The sequence below is a fragment of the Peromyscus leucopus genome, chromosome 4, assembly GCF_004664715.2.
Source record: "Peromyscus leucopus breed LL Stock chromosome 4, UCI_PerLeu_2.1, whole genome shotgun sequence".
Taxonomy (NCBI): Eukaryota; Metazoa; Chordata; class Mammalia; order Rodentia; family Cricetidae; genus Peromyscus; species Peromyscus leucopus.
In genome coordinates, this window is record NC_051066.1 from 50,280,223 (window position 1) to 50,299,145 (window position 18,923).

At 41.0% G+C, this 18,923-nt stretch overlaps 1 protein-coding gene across 6 annotated transcripts in view; it reads left to right on the forward strand.

Moving 5' to 3' along the window:
• Scrn3 (secernin 3) overlaps positions 1-18,913 on the forward strand; it is a 30,603-nt gene extending 11,690 nt beyond the window's left edge. For 5 of the 6 annotated variants that reach the window (XM_028880645.2, XM_028880642.2, XM_028880643.2 and 2 more), the window contains 3 exons: positions 11,683-11,845; positions 13,815-13,989; positions 17,145-18,913. In XM_028880645.2, the coding sequence (XP_028736478.1) occupies positions 11,683-11,845; positions 13,815-13,989; positions 17,145-17,315 (509 nt within the window). In that variant the 3' untranslated portion in view covers positions 17,316-18,913. Of the gene's footprint in view, positions 1-7,450; positions 7,551-11,682; positions 11,846-13,814; positions 13,990-17,144 lie in introns of those variants that run through there. The other variant, XM_037204878.1, reaches the window with a different exon arrangement.
• The last annotated feature ends 10 nt before the right edge of the window (positions 18,914-18,923 follow it).

Here is an 18,923-nt window from a genome sequence, read left to right on the forward strand (position 1 = left end):
CAGACCCCACGCCCACTCGTGGGTTCTGCTAGGTGCCGGTACCTACCTATATATAATCCAAGCATCTAAGACAAGCCTGGACTGCATGTCAAAACTCTGTCTCAAAAACAAACAAACAAACAAAAACAAAAACAAAACAAGAACAAGTAATTTAGAGTTCCTGTCTTAGCTTCATGGAACTTCTCCCTCGGTTTCCAGTGTCTGTGGCTGACTTCTGGTTCTTCGCACCAGAAAGACCAAGGATTCCTACTGTTGCTTGCACAGCATGGCACAGCATGGGGTTTACCCAGACTGCAGTCACAACAAAACAGGGAAATACCCTGTGCTGTATTGGGTCCTCCAGATTGTCTCATTTTTGTTAACCGGACAAAGATTTCCAGCAGCTGCTTACAGTGTTGTCTTAAGTTTACAGCTGGATCAAACAGGGTTGGTCTGGGTGCTATGTACATAGTCACAGTGGAAGAGAGCTCATGCCTGTGTCTTTAATAGTTTGTGCTTCTTTTCTATTCAGAACATGTATTTACAGGATTCACAACTAAAGTACACAAGAGCAAACAGAAGTCTCTCTCCTACCTTCCACATTGGTTTCCTTTTCCCATATGTGGTTCTTTTTATGGTCTCTAGAGATGACACTTGCTTAATGAGACAGTCTTGCGTATGCATTCATTCTCTCTCTGAAAGAGTAGCATGCACTCAGAGTGTTTTGCATATAACTTTATTTTCTTAATTTAAAATATTCTGTTTTCATATGTTTTGCCTGCATCATGTGTCTGTGCACTGCTTGCATGCCAGATGCCCAAGGAGGGCATTGGAAGCCCACAGAGAGCATCTTGAGTTACAGATGACTATGAACTGTCATATGGGTGCTGGGAATCAAACCTGGGTCCCCTGGAACAGCAGCCAGTGTTCTTAACCATTGAGCTGTCTCTCCAGCCCCCATGACTTTATTGTCTTTGAAATAAGTTCTTGACATATAGCCAAGGTTGATCTCAAACTAATGAACCTCCTGCTTCTGCCTCCTGTGTCCTGGGAATACAAGCAAGTGTCATTGCATCTGGCATGATTTTTTTCTTTAGTTAGCAATACATAATTTTGTAGTCAGAAGATTTCCTGTGTCCTGGCCTGCTGGAGGTCGGGACAAATCTGTCCCATTCATGTCCCCCAAGTAAACACACAGAGGCTTGTATTAATTATAACTGTATGACCATGGCTCAAGCCTTTTGCTAGCTAGCTCATCTATGTATCACCACATGTTCTGTGGCTTCACCTGTGTCCCATTACATGTTGTTCCTTGGTGGCTCGCTGGGGTCTCTTGACTTAACCTTCCTCTTCCCAGAATTCTCCTTGTCTGTTTATCCTGCCTATACTTCCTGTCTGGCTACTGGCCAATCAGCATTTTATTAAACCAGTGTACAAAAGCATTATCCCACAGCATAATATAAATTGTTTAGTTTTAAATATGCAAAACTTTTAAAAACAGGTGTATTATTCTAGTATTTTGACAACCTCCTTTATTTTTCTGTAGTGGTATTTTAATCATTATATAGTAAAGATTGTCTGACTCAGACTTCAGCTAGCCCTGTTTTTAAAAATAGGTTTTAGTTTTCATTGCTGGAAATTATATAACCTGCTTGTAGTTATTTATATTATATCCATGATTTCTATCCTAGAATGAGTTTCTGAAGGAAGAATATAAGTGGGTATGTGTATTATGTATTTATTCACTGATCATTTTATTTTAAGACTTGAAATTTGTTGGGAAGGTCAGAAAGTTTCATTAATTCAGATTTACACCAACAATATTTGAATGCCAGTTTCTTTTTTTAAAATATAATTTATTTATTTGTATTTTATGTACATTGGTGTTTTATATGCATGTATGTCTGTGTGAGGGTATCAGATCCCCTAGAACAGGAGTTACAGACAGTTGTGAGCTGCCATGTGGGTGCTGGGAATTGAACCACTGAGCCATCTCTCCAGCCCCGAATGCCAGTATCTAACATGCTTATTGGTTAGAACATTACTTTTTTCTACTCATGCAAATTTATAGGCAAAATTAGCATATTATTTAGAAATGTCATTTATTAATGAGATTAGACACTTCTTTATTAAGAATTTGTAATTTTCTATGAATTGCTTATTTATTATGTTATTTTCCCCATTTTTATTTTGGATTACTACTGACTCTTAAAAAATAGCCTCTAGCCAGGCATGGTTGTGCGATCTTTTAAGCTTAGTGCTCAGGAGGCAGAGACCAAGGGTCTCTGATTTTGACAACAAACTGATCTCAGTTCCATGTCCAGCTGGGGCTACATAGTGAGACTCTGTCTCAAAAGAAAAAGGAAAGAAAGAAAAGAACTTCCAATATACCTTTCTTCACTTGTTACCAAATAATTTCAGCAAAGTGCTTTTAATTTAGATTACTAAGTGGCAGATAATTTCCAAAAGGGTAATTGTAATGAAAATATGTAACTGATCTACCATCTTCACTTGAAGAATAGTAATAATGATTTTTTTTTGTGTGTGTGTGTGTGTGTGGTCGGGGAGACCAGCTCTCACTGTGTATTTTCAGCTGGCCTAGGACTGGCTCTGTAGACTGGGCTAGACTGGACCTCACAGAGACCTGCCTGCCTCTTCCTCCCAAGTGCTGGGATTAAAGGTCTGGATCACCATACCCAACCCGTATAAAATGTTTCTATAAGTAATCAGAAAGCAACTACTGAGAGATGGATAATTCAGTGATTGATATTTGCCTTTAAGTATTCATTAAATAGATTAAGCTTATGTTGGCTATTTAGTATGGTAAATAAGGTTTGTGGCAGAACATTCTTAGAACAACTTAAATTTTATCTTAGGATACTTTAACATCCAAAATAATGTCTTCTAATTTAAAGTTTCCTATAAAGTTTTTCAATGTTAGTTTGACATTTTACAAATATTTAACACACACCTCCTCCCCCACCCCCCACCCCCCACCACCCCTGTGGCAGGTCTGTTAAAAATGGCACAGCATGTTACATTAAGGATCTTTATTTTAGGCATTATTATTACTGTAAAAGTAACCCAAGAGTAGCCATTACAGTAACACCTGCCACTCAGCTGTCTTCCAGGCTTGTCAAGGCTACTCTGCAAAGTGATTTTTCTTACCCTGTGTCCCACAGGCAGCCGTGAGAAATAGATAGCATCTTCATTTTTATAAGCAAGTAAGCTGTGGCCTTCATTTATCTTCTCTGTGAAACTGGATGAAAACCAAGCTTTCTTGCTCACTCTTAGTTTTTTTGTTGTTGTTTTTTAGTTCATTGTTTTGTACTAGTCAGTTGTGTGTACATAATAGGTTAATGAAGAAGTGTTGATTAATTGCAACTTGACAATAATTTAACAAATAGTTTACTATTTCATACTTTTTCCTGGCAATAATTTTTAAGAACCTAAAAATTAACAGATAATCTTAAAACAATGAAGACCGGGGGATGGGGTGTGGCCTAGCTGATAAAACGCTTTCCCTACACGCACAAGTCCCTGGGTTCAATCCCTAGTACCACATAAAACCAGGTGACACATGCTGAATTCTAGCCCTTGGGAAGTAGAAGCAGGAGGGTCATCATTAGCTCAAGGCCAGCCTGGGCTATACGATATCCTGTCTCAGTGTGTGTGTGTGTGTGTGTGTGTGTGTGTGTCTGTGCGCGTGTGCGCGCGCACACTGATGAGATGACCTTGTTGGTAAAGTGCTTGATAAATTCAGGAGGGCATGAATTCAGATCCCCAGCACCCACATAAAAGTCAGATGTGGTAATAGGTGCCTGACATCCCAGTGGTGGAGATCTAGGGGGCTCAGTGGCCAGCTGGTCCAGCTGAATCAGTCAGATCATGAGGTGGGGAAGAACAGGAAGGTACCTGATGTTCACCTCTGGCCTCTGCGTGCACACCCATGCACAACCACCCAACCTCACAACAGCGGAGGTCAGCAGTGCATGATCCAAATGGAAAGGAATGAACCAGCTGTGAGGACTCATGCCTGATGTCCGAGGGCTCAGCATTTGGTAGCAGAGGCAGGAAGAACCAAGCAGGTTCAGTACCACCCTGGACTGTCTAGTAAGACTGTGTCTCAGACAAACACGATAGAAGGTTGTGGGTAATTGGACAAAAGGAAGAAAACCCAAAAGAATGTTATACATTAATTAGCTACCACATTGGAATAATTGTCATATTTAACTATAAAATAACAGGGAATCACAGACTGAAATGCACGCATGAGTATAGTATTGAATGCATCTGACACAGACTTCATTTTTTCAAGTGTGATATACAATTCGCCCAGTTTTCTATGCTTTGCCAAAAGAATAAATGTCTCTCCAGTAGTTCCATATGAAATTGTCTACTGATATATTATGTTTAAAATTTGCTGTGATTTTTCTAGATAAAAGAGCCTACTTCTCTTCTTTCCATCTGTCCTTACCTGATGGCTATTAAGTGTGCTGATGTATATCCAAATTGTGTCTATATTCATGCGTGTATTTTAAGTAACCAGCTGAGATTGCTATGAAATTGCACCCTGTGTTTTACGTTCGCTCTGCTGAACCTTCCACTGCAGTCCAGTACTTATTCAATGCTTGCTAGTGGATTACTTACAGCTATCGTACTCAAGTGATCACGTAAATCCTCCTTTCATTTTGAGAATTGTAGGTTTTGAATCCTGAAAACATTTTCATAATACCTATATTATCACGGTGTTACAGTTCTGACATTGTTTTTTTTTTTTATTAAAACTTGCCATTTATAGGAATTTAGACCTGAATCATTTTTAAATCGCACTAGATGTTGAAGACTGTGCCTGATAGATAGGTGTGAATGGTAGGGTTTTGCTTTATTGTTGAGTTTAATATCAAGGGCTGAATATAGATGTATCCCTCTTTTCTCCCCAGTATTATTCAAGATTTACTGAAAAGATATGGCACAGCTTCCCTAACAAGTTATCTGTACATTCAGTAGGGTATTTTCTGAACTTGAAATTATAGCTGTATTAGGAAGAAACTAGGTGAGAGCATGTATGTGTGTATAAAATCTGTTGCCATGAATATAAAACGGTTGGTAGCTACATCTTTAACAACAGAACATTAGATTTGTTCATATGAAAGTTAATTTCCTTTTTCATTGAAGCATCAAAAATCATAATTTGGATCCAGACTCACTGTGAACTTGCCTTTCAGCCCTCATATTAGAGAAGAGGAAGGGGAGTCTTACCTTTTAGAGTGTCTTTGTGAGATAATCCAGGGCCTGGTGTATACCAAGCACACACACTATATTAAATTGTGCTTCCAGGGCCAAGTATTGTCGGGTTTTGTGAGGAAAGAAAAACCTGTAGTCAGTCACCCAGAGGGAAATGAAGATTATTTTAGAACCGATATCATTTTAATATAATAACCAAACATTTCCACATAAGATATCCTAGTGTACGCAATGGCAGCAATCATATTTTACTTTTTTCCAATTTAATTACAATATAATTTCATTATTTGTCTCCTACCCTTCCTATATATGGCCACCTCTCCCAACTTTATGGGCCTCCTCCTGTTTAGTCATTGTTGTTACATATAAACCTACGTAAGAATGTAACCTGCTGAGTCCATTCAGTGTTGCCTCCATGTGTATGTTTCTAGGACTGACCGCTTACTATTGGATAACCAGTTGGGGTTCATCCCCAGGGAAGGCTTAAGTCTCCATCTCTCAGCAGTCATTAATTACCTGGAACTCTTCATCTTGGGGTTGGGTGCCATTAGATTTCCTCCACCTGTACCAGGATGTCAACTGTTATTGGAATTATTTGTCTCATTTAGGCAGCCATATTGTTGTTAGAGGGCACAGTCTCACAACTGGTCCTCTGCCTTGCGATCTTTCTTCTTTTGTGATGTCCCCTGAGCCTTGGTTGCAAGAGCTGTGTTGTAGATACATCTGCTGGGGCTGGGCGCCCCACATTCTGTTCTTCTCCGTATTCTGACTAGTTGTGGCTTTCTGGTGTGGGCTCTTGCTGCAAAAAAGCTTCTCTGATGAGGGGAGAAATCTATACTATCTGTGATATAAAGAGAAGTGTATAGACTGCAGTCAGGATCTGTACTGGGTTAGGAAAGTGTTCTAGTCAGTTCTTTAACATCCATTGCCTCACTAGTCATGTGAGATTGGCTAGATTTATAGTAGAAGGCATGGCTTCCCTCCTGCTAAGTAGTTCTTGAGTCTAATTAGACAGTCTCCATCACCGCTCCGTTAGGGATCTTGCCCTGCTGGTCCGTGTGGTTCAGAGGCATCATAGCTGAGTGAGACTTTTGAATGCTTTGCTACCTTAGCAGCCTGCATAGGAGCTTCTGGTAATATGGAAGCTAGCTCCAGGGAGGAGGCTTTTGCATTAGTTCCAGCTCACATTTGCTGAATCCTTTGTCCAAAATGTGGTCTTCGGCAATAAAGACTTGATCTTCAGTTTGGGGGAGGCAACCAATGGCAGCAGCAATAGTTGTATTGTTTGAGGAATCTCTTGTAATCCCCTGAAAACAACTTGAAAGGAGGTCTCTCTTTCATACTGGTGACTGGTATGGGGTTCGTTAGACAGTCTTTGGCTCTTGTGGGGTGGGGTGGGGTGGGAGGGGGGATGTTTTACATTTCTGTAAAGCTATCATTGTTATATGTTCGTTGCTGTGACTAGGAAACTAGTATTGCTTTAGGGTAACAGGATGCTGACATACTTGATGAATGAGAAGCACAGTGGTGGAATGGGTAAAAGCTTACCGCTTCCTGTAAAAGCCGGGCGTTGGTGGCGCACGCCTTTATTCCCAGCACTTGGGAGCAGAGCAGGGATCTTGTGAGTTCGAGCAGCTGGCTACCAAGTGAGCTCAGAAAGCGCAAAGCTACACAGAGAAACCTGTCTCGAAAAAAAAAAAAAAAAAAAAAAAAAAAAAAGAAGTACCTGGCATTAATTAGACTGGTCGCCTCCTGAGAATAACGCTTAGGACCCGAGAAGGAAACCCCACTGCTTGAAGGCATGAATCAGCACCACAGACAGCTCAGATGAAAGCATAATGCTGTGTGTGGGCCTTCCCATTCCCTTACTTTCCAGTCTTTCATGTTGGATAGGGAATCCAGGACCTTGGACCTGTTAGACAATGAGACACATCCTAGCCCAACAACCCAACTTTCTCTGTTATAATTTAAAGGTAGTGTGAAACACAGAGTACTTAGGCAGAAAGTAATTCTTAAGGCCATCAAATGCTAACCAGAGCTCCTAGGAGTGTCATAGGCCTTAAGACAACTCTATTTGAGGATCAGCTGAGAGGCAGGAGTGGAGAGTGCCCCAAGTGTCCAGTTGAGATCCCAGAATTCTGCTACTCTTCAGAGATGAGAACAAACAGAGTAAACCCATCTCAACTGAATCAAAGTCATCTCTGTGTATCTTATTTATTTCCAGATGATTATTAAATCCTGATGTAAGAAAACTCCATGCAAAAACAAAATGAAAAGAGAATCCAAATTTGCGGACTGAAGAGATGGTTCAGTGGTTAAAAGCACTGGCTGCGCTTCCAGAGGTCCTGAGTTCAATTCCCAGCACCCACATGTCAGCTCACAACCATTCATAACAGTAGTTCCATGGGATCTGGTGCCCTCTTCTGGTGTGCAGATGTGCATGCAGACAAAACACCCATATACATAAAGTGAATAAATAAATAAATCTTTTAAAAAAGAAAAGTCCATGCAAAGCTTTTACAAATTTTCATTTGTCATATTCTGCATTCAGTCAGAAACCATCTGCGGGGACCTCAGTTAAAGTACATGCTGTGTAAGCATGAGGACCCAAGTTCAGATCCCCAGAACCACAGTAAATGTCAGATGAGTGTAGTGCCTGCCTTTATGCCAGCCCTGGAAGGCAAGGGACACGATCCCTGGGACAAGCTGACTCCTGACACTAGCTAGCTATACTGGCAAGCTGGGTTGCTTAAGAGGCCCTTCAGTAAATTAGGTGGAAGAGGAATCAGGGTGATTCTAGACATCACCCTCAAGACTCCACATGAATTCATATGCATGTGCATGACCACATGTAACCACATGTGAAATGTGTATAAACACACATGAAAATGGGAAAAAAATTATCAGGTTTGCCAAGAAATAGGACCAAATGACTGAAAACCAAGAGAAAAAAAAAAGTGGACATTAGAAACAAATTCTCAGGCTATTCACATACTAACTTTATTAGAAACAGAATTTAAAGTTAAAATTACTTTAAAACTTTTTCTTAACAACAAAAAATATGTTTGAGAATTAGATGAAGAAAATGGATCAAGCTGGGTATGGTGGCACATTACTGTCTGAGCACTCAGAAAGCGAGAGGATGGCCTCAAGGTCAAGGCCTGTATGTCTACCTAGACCAGCCAGGGTAACATAGTAAGACCTGTCTCGAAGGAAATAAAAAGAAAGCAAAGAGAAAGAGAAAATGGAGAATTTAATCTGTAGACTAGGGAACCAAGTGGAAATGATAGAAGAGAAAAACAATGTAACTGAAGCTAAGAGTTCATCAGATTGATTTAACAACAGATTAAACAGAGAAGTGTAGCTGGAGTTTTCTCCAGTCCCGCCTCGCCCATGGTCAGGACAATCTCATCCACCAGTCCCGCAGCTGCTCAGACCCAATCAAGTAAACACACAGAGACTTATATTACTTATAAACTGTATGACCATGGCAGGTTTCTTCTGTTTTTATATCTTAAATTAACCCATTTCTTTTAATCTATATGTTGTCATGTAGCTTGTGACTTACCAGTATTTTAACATCTGCTTCTTATCTTAGTGCTGGCAGTGTCTCTCTGCCTGAGCCTTCCACTTCCCACAATTCTCCTCTCTCCTTGTCCCGCCTATACTTCCTGTCTGGCTACTGGCCAATCAGTTTTATTTGGTTCCTGTCTGGCTACTGGCCAGTCAGTTTTATTTGTCAATCAATCATCCACAGCAGAGAAGAAAGATAGCAAATAAAAGGTCAGTAGAAAATACCCTAATTGAAAAAGAGAAAGTTAGAAAATAAAGGAAAAAATGAGAGGGGCATGGATCCAGAGAAAACATCTCTCAAGTGTGTGTGTGTGTGTGTGTGGTGTCTCATGTAGTGGAATGTTTGTTTACACTGTGAAGATGTGTCTTTGCCAAGATGCCTTCTGATTGGTTTAATAAATAGCTAACCAGCCAATAGCTAAGCAGGAAAAGGTTAGGCAGGACTTCTGGAGACAAAGAGGACTCTGGGAAGAAGAAAGGCAGAGTTGCCAGCCAGACACAGAGAGGAGACAGGAGGTGTAAGCAGGAAGAATGCCACATGGTAGATTAAAAAATATGGGTTAATTTAAGTTATAAGAGCTAGTAGAGACAAGTCTAAGCTAAAAACCAAGCTTTCATAGTTAGTAATAAGTCTTCAGATTGCTAATTGCGGGCTGGTGGTCCAAAGATAGTCTGACAGGAAAGCTTGCTACAGTCTCAGCAGAAAAGGAGAGAATAGAGAGACACAGAAGCAGTATTTGAAAAATACTGGCTGAGAATTCTTTCTAATTAATAAAAGCCATCAAAGCTACAAAGCAGCGCTACAGATCACAAAGCGGACACTAACTGGGCACATAATCATAATATTTCAGAGAGAAACCAGAAAAATTTGTAAAGCATCTAAAGAAAATAATATTTGCACAAGAATATATAAAACTGACAGCTAATTTTCAGCAGAAAGGATGGAACCCAGAAGATAGGAAAATGACACCCTTAAGGTAAAGAAATAGTATATACATTTTTTAAAAAAGATTTATTTATCTATTATGTATACTGTGTTCTGCCCACATATATGCTTGCAGGTCAAAGGAGGACACCAGATCTCATTATGGATGGTTGTGAGCCACCATGTGGGTGCTGGGAATTGAACTCAGGACCTCTAGAAAAGCAGCCAGTGCTCTTAACCGCTGAGCCATCTCTCCAGCCCCGTATCTACATTTTTGAATTTCAACTTAGTGACAATATTCTCCAAATACAAAGTTGAAACAAAACTGAGAGGTTGCATCGCTCACCACTGGGCACTAAAAACATTCTTTAGGCAATAAGTAAATACATAAATCCCAGTCAAGTGTCGTGTTGCATGCCTATAGCCAAAGCTATTAGAAGACTGAGGCAGGAGGATTGTGAGTTTAAGAACTAGCCTGGATAACTTAGCAAATCTTTATCTCAGTATTAAAAAGAAAGGAAGGAGTGTGTGTGGTGGGGCATGGGTCACAGGTTAGCATGGCACCCTGTAGAGAGAAGTGAGAAAAGTAGGAAAGGAAGAAAGGAGAATGAGGAGTAGGGAGGGGAAGGAGCGGCTCCCAGATAGAAGCAGGGTTTGCAGGAGAGGATGAAGAGAAAGAAGCAGGGAGTACCTGGGGCAAAATAAATGCAAATGGACTTCAAAATAATACTTTTGTTCTGTGGCCACAGAGGCAGTGCTGAAATCCACAGATGCTCCGTGGTGGTGGGACTGCATTTCCCATAGCTCAGTGGCAGAGCCATCGGGAGACTCAGGCAGGGCTATTTCGGAACTACACATCCCCCAAAGATTGACTTGTTTTGTTTGTTTGTTTTGTTTTTCGAGGCAGGGTTTCTCTGTGTAGCCCTGGCTGTCCTGGGACTCGCTTTGGAGACCAGGCTGGCCTCGAATTTACAGAGATCTGCCTGCCTCTGCCTCCCAAGTGCTGAGATTAAAGGCGAGCGCCGCCGCCGCCGCCGCCGCCGCCGCCGCCGCCGCCGCCGCCGCCACCTCCTCGGCAAGGCTGACTTTTTAATTCAAGGATTCACTTGTGACAGCTTTGCTAAGATGTCCTTAGAAGCCGGGTGGTGGTGGCGCACGCCTTTAATCCCAGTACTTGGAAGGCAGAGGCAGGCGGATCTTTGTGAGTTCGAGGCCAGCCTGGGCTACCAAGTGAGTTCCAGGAAAGGCGCAAGCTACACAGAGAAACCTGTCTCGAAAAACCAAAAAAAAATTTAAAAAAAAAAAAAAAAAAAAAAGATGTCCTTAGAAAAGGCTACTGAGACAAAAGTCTTCCTTTTCTTCTGCTAAACTCAGGTTCAGACTTGGATCAGTCTGGAGGTTTCTTGGTCCTCTCCTATTTCTCCACCGTCCCTCAGAGGCATTTTTCCTAACGTGCTTTTTATATGATGGCGCTTGCTGAATCCAAGCACCCTGGAGGCTGAGGAAGTTCTGGATGCTTGGGAGTCACCTTGGGTGCTGGCAACCAAACCTGGGTCCTCTGCAAGAGCAGCAAGTGCTCTTAACCGCTGAGCCATCCCTCCAGCGCCCTAAATAGGTTTCATAGCTTTCTTCACCGTCATGTTCTCCACACGGACTTTTTATTTTGTTGTTAAACAGTCAGTCAGTATTTGCTCTGTGCTAGAACAGACATCATGACGCAATAGCATACACGACGGATCGGATGTGTGAATTTGTGGCTGATATAAATGCTGAGTCAAGGCACAGGTCAGTAATGATCATACTCTCATACTCTTCACACGCGCACACACACACACACCACCATTTTGGTGCTGGAGAATCAATTCCCATGTGTATTGTTTTAGCTTATCAATAGCAAAAGAAGCTTAGGTTTGTAAAATATATGCATTGTTTGATGAGTTTTACGATTATTTCCTCAGGAAACATAACTTTTGAAACAATGACGGAAATTCTTCGAGATAAACCAAGTGGCATCAATATGAAGGGGGAATTCCTAACCACTGCAAGTATGGTTTCTGTTTTACCTCAAGATTCCAGCCTTCCTTGCATTCACTTCTTTACAGGGACTCCACATCCTGAGAGGTGAGGTCCCCAAATACTGTAAACCACCCAGAGGTCAGGGGATGGGTACAGTCATGAGTGTGTCGATGATTTTGTCAGTACAGTTTGTTTAAGCAATTACTTCTTTTTAAAGTTTTATTATTTTAAAGTGTGTGTGTGTGTGTGTGTGTGTGTGTGTGTGTGTGTGTGTGTATGAGATGAATGTGCAGGTGACTGTAGAGACGAGAGGCATGCGATCCTCTCGAGTTGGATTGACAGGTGGTTGTGAGCTGCCTGACTTGGTGCTGGGAATTGAACCCCTGTCTTCTACAATGCACTACCGCTGAGTCATCTCTTGAGGCTATAACTTTTAATGCATTGCCTGTTTGGATTTTAGTTTACAATTTCTCTGTGTGTATAATGGTTCTCATTTTTATGAGAAGAAAAGGTTAATGGGTTCTTATATGCAGTTATGCTGATTCCTTTTCCCACAAGCATATTTAACATTGTCAAGACAGTAGATCACTTTTCTTACTGATTTCCAACTTTATAATATTAAGTGATAATAACAGTAAACAGCTGAAGTGATCTTATACCAGATACACTTATGCACCCTATTTAGAAAATACATGTACAATGTAAAATATTATCAATTCAAGTTATGTGTCCTTAGGGCTTTCATAACATATCTTGAGTTAATTTATTAGTATCTCATATAAAACTTAATGTATGTTGCATTACAAGCAATTTTATATCCACTTCTCCAGTGTTACAGTTTTTCATATTATTAATATCTTTTGGTAGCTAGGACGAAACCCATGTCTCATAAACTCTGGTGCTAATTTTTTACCTTAAGTAATAGCTACCATCTGTGACACTTAGGATTGCTGTCACCCTGGCAAATGACAAACTTTTAGTTTTCTAATATTCTTAGTGTGCCAGGCCATCTGATAGACCTTTGGGGATAGAGAGCTAAATAAAACATTGCATTCTTGCCTAAATGTACAAGATGATTCTGAGAATAACTAACGTAGCAAGTGTAGTTGGTTATGGTTTTTTTACTCTTTGGGGGTCCACCACCCAGCTCCCAAGTAAATACACAGAGACTTATTCTTACTTATGAATACCTGACCTTGGGAGGCTAGCCAGCTTTTCTAACTTAAATTATCCTGTCTGCCTTTTGCTTCTGGGCTCTTCCCTTTCTCTAGTCTATATACTTTTCTTTCCTTCTTACGCTGTAGCTGGCTGTGTGGCTGTGTGGCTGGCCCTTGGTGTCCTCTCCTCCTTTTCTTGGATATCATCTCCCAGATTTCTCCTCCTATTTATTCTCTCTGCCTGCCAGCCCCACCTATCCTTTCTCCGCCTCACTATTGGCCGTTCAGCTCTTTATTAGACCATCAGGTGTTTTAGACAGGCACAGTAACACAGCTTCACAGAGTTAAACAAATGCAACATAAAAGAATGCAACATGCCAGGCGGTGGTGGCGCACGCCTTTAATCCCAGCACCCGGGAGGCAGAGGCAGGTGGATCTCTGTGAGTTCGAGGCCAACCTGGACTACAGAGTGAGTTCCAGGAAAGGCGCAAAGCTACATAGGGAAACTCGAAAAAAAAAACCCCAAAAAAATTGACATGCCGGGCGTTGGTGGCGCACGCCTTTAATCCCAGCACTTGGGAGGCAGAGCAGGCGGATCTCTGTGAGTTCGAGCAGCTGGGCTACCAAGTGAGCTCCAGGAAAGCGCAAAGCTACACAGAGAAACCTGTCTCGAAAAACCAAAAAAAAAAAAAAAAAAAAAAAGAAAAGAATGTAACACATCTTTGTATCATTAAACAAATGTTCCACAGTATAAACAAATGTAACACACCTTAAAATAATATTCCACAACAGGAGGAACCAATTAGAGTATACACATTATTATTAGAAACCTCAATTAGAAGGAATCTAGGAAGACACAATAATTGTTAATTTTTTTATATTTGACATGCAAATTCAATAAAGATCCTTTCTTCTAGGTCTGTTTTTAAGCCTTTCATATTTGTACCACATGTTTCACAACTGTTGGATACAAAATCCCCGACATTTGAACTTGAAAGACTCATGGCAAAGAAGCCATATATCAGGCCTGACAGAAGACACCTACTCTACCAAAAACATCAACAGGCCTTGGAGGTGATGAGTAGTAGTAAGGTATGGTTGGGTTATAGTCTTTGTTGTGACAGTAAGAATGGTTTAAGGTGTAATTCAGTTCATATTTTGAATTGTGGAGTATTAGCTTTCTTTCTTTCCTTCATAAAAAATAGGGTTAGAAATAGTGACTCATGAAGCTATATGGTGTTGACCTTTGTTTAAGAATGTGTATGTAGTGCCGGGCGGTGGTGGCGCACGCCTTTGATCCCAGCACTCGGGAGGCAGAGGCAGGCAGATCTCTGTGAGTTCGAGGCCAGCCTGGGCTACCAAGTGAGTCCCAGGAAAGGCGCAAAGCTCCACAGAGAAACCCTGTCTCGAAAAACCAAAAAAAAAAAAAAAAAAAAGAAAAAGAAAAAAAGAATGTGTATGTTGTGGGCCAGGCAGTGGTGGCGCACGCCTTTAATCCCAGCACTGGGGAGGCAGAGGCAGGCAGATCTCTGTGAGTTTGAGGCCAGCCTGGTCTACAGAGCAAGTTCCAGGACAGCCAGGACTACACAGAGAAACCCTGTTTCAAAAAACCAACAAAAAGAGTATGTATGTTGTGATTCTTTTAGAAAAATTTAGAATTTTGAACATAATAACAACAGCTAACAGTTACAGAACACTTACTATATATAGTTTTATATGTATTGTTTAATGTATTTTATATGTATTATTCCTTATTTGTATTAGTTATACGAGGAAGATATTGTTCTGATAAAGATTCTGAGACCCAGTGAAGTTGCAGAGTTTGCTCAGTACATATTCCACACCAGAAAAGTCTCTGAAGGGCAGTTAACCTGGTCTTTTTCTATAACGTTCTGAATCTTGCAGCCTCATGTTAGAATTGAAAGTGATTTAAGGGGCTGTGGGCTAGTGAGAGAGTGCTTATGTGGCATGTCTAAGTCCCCAGACCCGATGCCTTGACTGCCAAAAAACAAATAGTGATCAAGATTTTGTAGACTTAAAATAATGAGCTGTTTTTTTGTTTTTTTTGTTTTTTGTTTTTTGGGTTTTTTTTTTGTTTGGGGTTTGGTTTATTGTTTAGTCTGGGGACAAGGTCTCACTGTATATTCCTGACTAGCCTGGAATTTGCAGTGTAGACCAGGCTGGCCTTGAACTCACAGAGATCCACCTGCCTCTGCCTCCCAAGTGCTGGGTTTAAAGGTGTGTGCCACCATGCCCAGCTAGTGTTTTGTTGTAGTTTTGTTTTAGTTTGGTTTTTTGTTACAAGAATGATAGATGCTCATTATTTTAAAACTTGAAGCATTTTAGAAAAGCAGTATATCACTTGAAATAGCATGTCTAGAAATAGACATGTACTTATTTGTGGAACAGATAGAAAGATAATTTTATAATATACCATACCTCTTCACTTCTCCCTAGCCTTTCCTCCCAACCCTGGAGAGAAAAAAAAAAAAGATTAAAAAGGAAATAGAAGGGCTATCTAAAGTCAGGCATCCACCCCCCCACCCCACCCCCGTGAAAAAGATCAGCCATTTTGTATGTTTCTCGTCGGTCCCTACTACCTGTTAACTGTCCCTTCCACCACTAAGCTGTCCCCAACCCTCTTTGTACTTTCTGAGGCAAGGGCTCATTAAAGTTGCCCAGACTAGTCTTGAAGTCTCTCTACAACCCAGGCAGAGCTTGAATTTATGGTCCTCTTGCCTCATCTCCAAAGCCACTGAGACTACAGGCCGTCCGGTCCTTCGTGCCTCCGTTCATTCTCCTTAGCGACACCTGCAGGAGCGTCTGTCTGGCCCCTCGAGCCACCTCCACATCCTTCATTGCTCATGACAGCACTCACGTGTCTGCAGCTGGCTCTCTCCTTTGACCATTCAGGCCCTGGGGATCGAACTCAGGCTGTCAGGCTTGGTGGCAAGCACTTCTACCCACTGAGCCCTCTGACCGGCCCACATATGTGTGCTTTTAAACAATATTGAGTTCTCTAGGACTGGCTGAAGTGGCTCAGCAGGTAAAGGCACCTGCCACTAAGACTAATGACCTGGGTTCAGTCCCCAGGACCTACCTGGTGAAGAAAAAATCAACTCCTCCAAGTTGTCCTCTGACTTCCAGGCAAAGCATGGTGGCACATTCACATACACACACACAAATGCACACAAATGAATAAATAAATAAAATTTAACAGCATTTAGTTCTATAATGCATCCTGAATCTGTTTTATATGTCATGAAGGCAAGGATTCTGAGCTTGTTTTTCAAAAAGGTGGTCAATTATTTAAATACTGTTTATTTACGAAATTCTTTTTCCCCATTATTACGAAACGCATTGCTCCTTCGGGAGGGTATGCATGCCCTTTCATGTTGGGAATCAGCATTTTGGGGTGCTCTGTCCCATAGTTCTTCAGAAGTTCGCAGTGGTGCTGACTTACACAGTGTTCCGTTCTTCCTCTCGATCCAAAGGATGATGACTTCTCAACTATTTAAAAATCATTTCTTCTTAGGCTGGAAACGTGGGTGCAGAGGTAGAGCATTTGCCTAGCATGCACAAGGTCCTGAGTTCAGTCCTCAGCAGTCCACACAGGAAAAATGCCGCTTTCTCTACGAGTCATGGACACCACCCCCACTTCCTTAAAACAAGGAGAACTATCTTTTTATTCCTTCCCTCTTGAACATAACTGTTTTGTTTCCTTCGTGTGAAGGAATTCATCGCTATCCTGTTTTCCTGGTGCTAAGGCTTGAACCCAGGTCCTCAAGCATGCTAGCAGACATTCTGCCACCGAGGTGTACCTGCAGGCCCATTTCCTTAATCGGATGAAATTGGCTTTAAATACACAAGCTCTAAATCCACAAAAAAAGCCCCAGTCTTGATTTTCAGTAAACTTCTTCATATACAGTTAAGGCAGATTTCCACCTGTCTTGTTCTGAGTTTCTTGTTTATTAATACTGTGTTGCTGTTCTTGTTTATTAATATTGTATGATTGTTCTTATATTTTCAGCTAAAAATAACTAATGTTGGTATCTGTGCATTAACTGCATCTAGAGCAACGTTTTTCCCCAAAGAAAACCATTGTTTTTTTCTCTTTTCATTCCTTTTGCATCTACAGAATAGGAGAATAACCAAACCAGTAGAAACCAGAATAAATAAACCTTGGCAGTGGACTGGAGTTTTGTTAAGATTCATATATGTGTGTTTAATTTTATTATTTTAATTAGGAAAACAGCAAGACAATGTTGGACCACATGAGGAAGCTGGAAAAAGAAGTGTTTGAAGAGATGGAATCAATCCTCCAAAACAAGCATCTTGACGTGGATAAAATTGTTAATCTCTTTCCTCAATGTGTGAAAGATGAAATTAAAATTTATCAGTCAAGTATTAGTTCTTAATGATATGTAGGTGGTCAAAAATCTTCCTCACTGCCCAGATAAATGATACAAAGCTACTTTAAGGAGATCTGATTATTCCCTCATATTAAGTGATATTTTGACTGTTAAAACCACAGTAATTAGTGTTCAGTATTTCAAGCATGAAACATTAACATGATGCATGGGCTGTGTTTATTATATTCTGTAGTGCCCTTAAGTCATTTTCTCAATTAAGAAAGCTCAGAGCCCCCCCTTTTTTTTAAGCAATGGAAAGTATGTCAAGTGATTTTTTGTGCTTTAGGCAAATACTAACCAGCTTTAGAAAAATTAGAAAAATGTCTAAGGCTAATGCTGCATCCCCTCAGAACTGTTAGTCTGTTTGTTATCTGGGTAACTGGAATCTTACAGACTTTTCAGTTTGGCTTCTTCAATACGCAGCTTCCACCATGCCTCTATGCTGCCATAGCTCATTTCTTCTTAGCATGGAATAATGCCTTCTGTGGGGTGTGTCACTACTAAAGGGCGTCTTGGCTGCTTCCAAACTTTGGCAATTGTGAGCAAACATCCAGGTGCAAGTTGCTGTGTCGTTCTAAGTGTCCAACCCATTTTGGCTGAAAACTGGGGGAACTGCAGATCCTGTGGTGTGAGTGAGGAACTGCCGAGCCGTCTGCCAGAAGCTGCCACTCCTACCCCTTCTAGCCCATTGCTCTGTCCTGGCCAGTTGCCCGTGTTCTAGAATTTGGTCATTCTAATCATTTTTTAGGTAACAGGGATTGAACCATGACCTCGCACTTTCTCTTTTTTTAATTTGTAATTCCAAATGGCGTATGATGCTGAGCTTCATCTTGAAAGCTTATTGCCACTTGGACATCTTCTTTGATGAGGTGTCTAGATCTTGGCCCATTCTATAATCAGGTGCTTTTTATTTATTATTCATTTATTTTACTAGGGAGTCTACACTTCATTTTTCTTAGCTTTTAAAATTTTATCTTGTGTGTATGAGGGTTTTGGTCCATGTACGTCTGTGCACCACACAAATGCCTGGGGCCCTCAGAGGGTATGAGATCCTCTACACCTAGAGCTTCAGATGGCTGTGAGCCACCACGTGGGTGATGAGGACCAAACCCAGGTCCTTTGCAAGAACAACAAGTGACTCTTAACCATGAGCCATCTCTGCAGTCCCTCCCACCCCCAAGTCAAACCTCTTCAAGCTCGTTGTTCTTAGGGTAAAGCCTCACTCCTTAACAAATGCCAGCAAGAGATGCTGTTGATTTTGTGCCCCTTTTATATAGTAGTACACATTTGTTCTTGATTTTTCTTTCAACGATGGTGGTCTTTTAAGTCCTTAAATGTACCCAGTGTGCGCATTCCAGCCTCATGGCTGTACCCTCTGCATGTACCTCCCTTTTATGTAAGTAGTTCTTTTCATCCTTAGAGCTTGCTAACAAATGAGTTTCTTAGGCATTTTCCTTCCATATACTCAGGATCATATGTGGCTCCAAATTAATCATACATTTAATATTTCACAGTAGAATAGACGTTCCATGATGGCCCATTGTTCAGTATTATACTTGGATGCTTTGCTATTATATATAGTATTTGTTAAAGGAACATCCAAATACTGGTGAA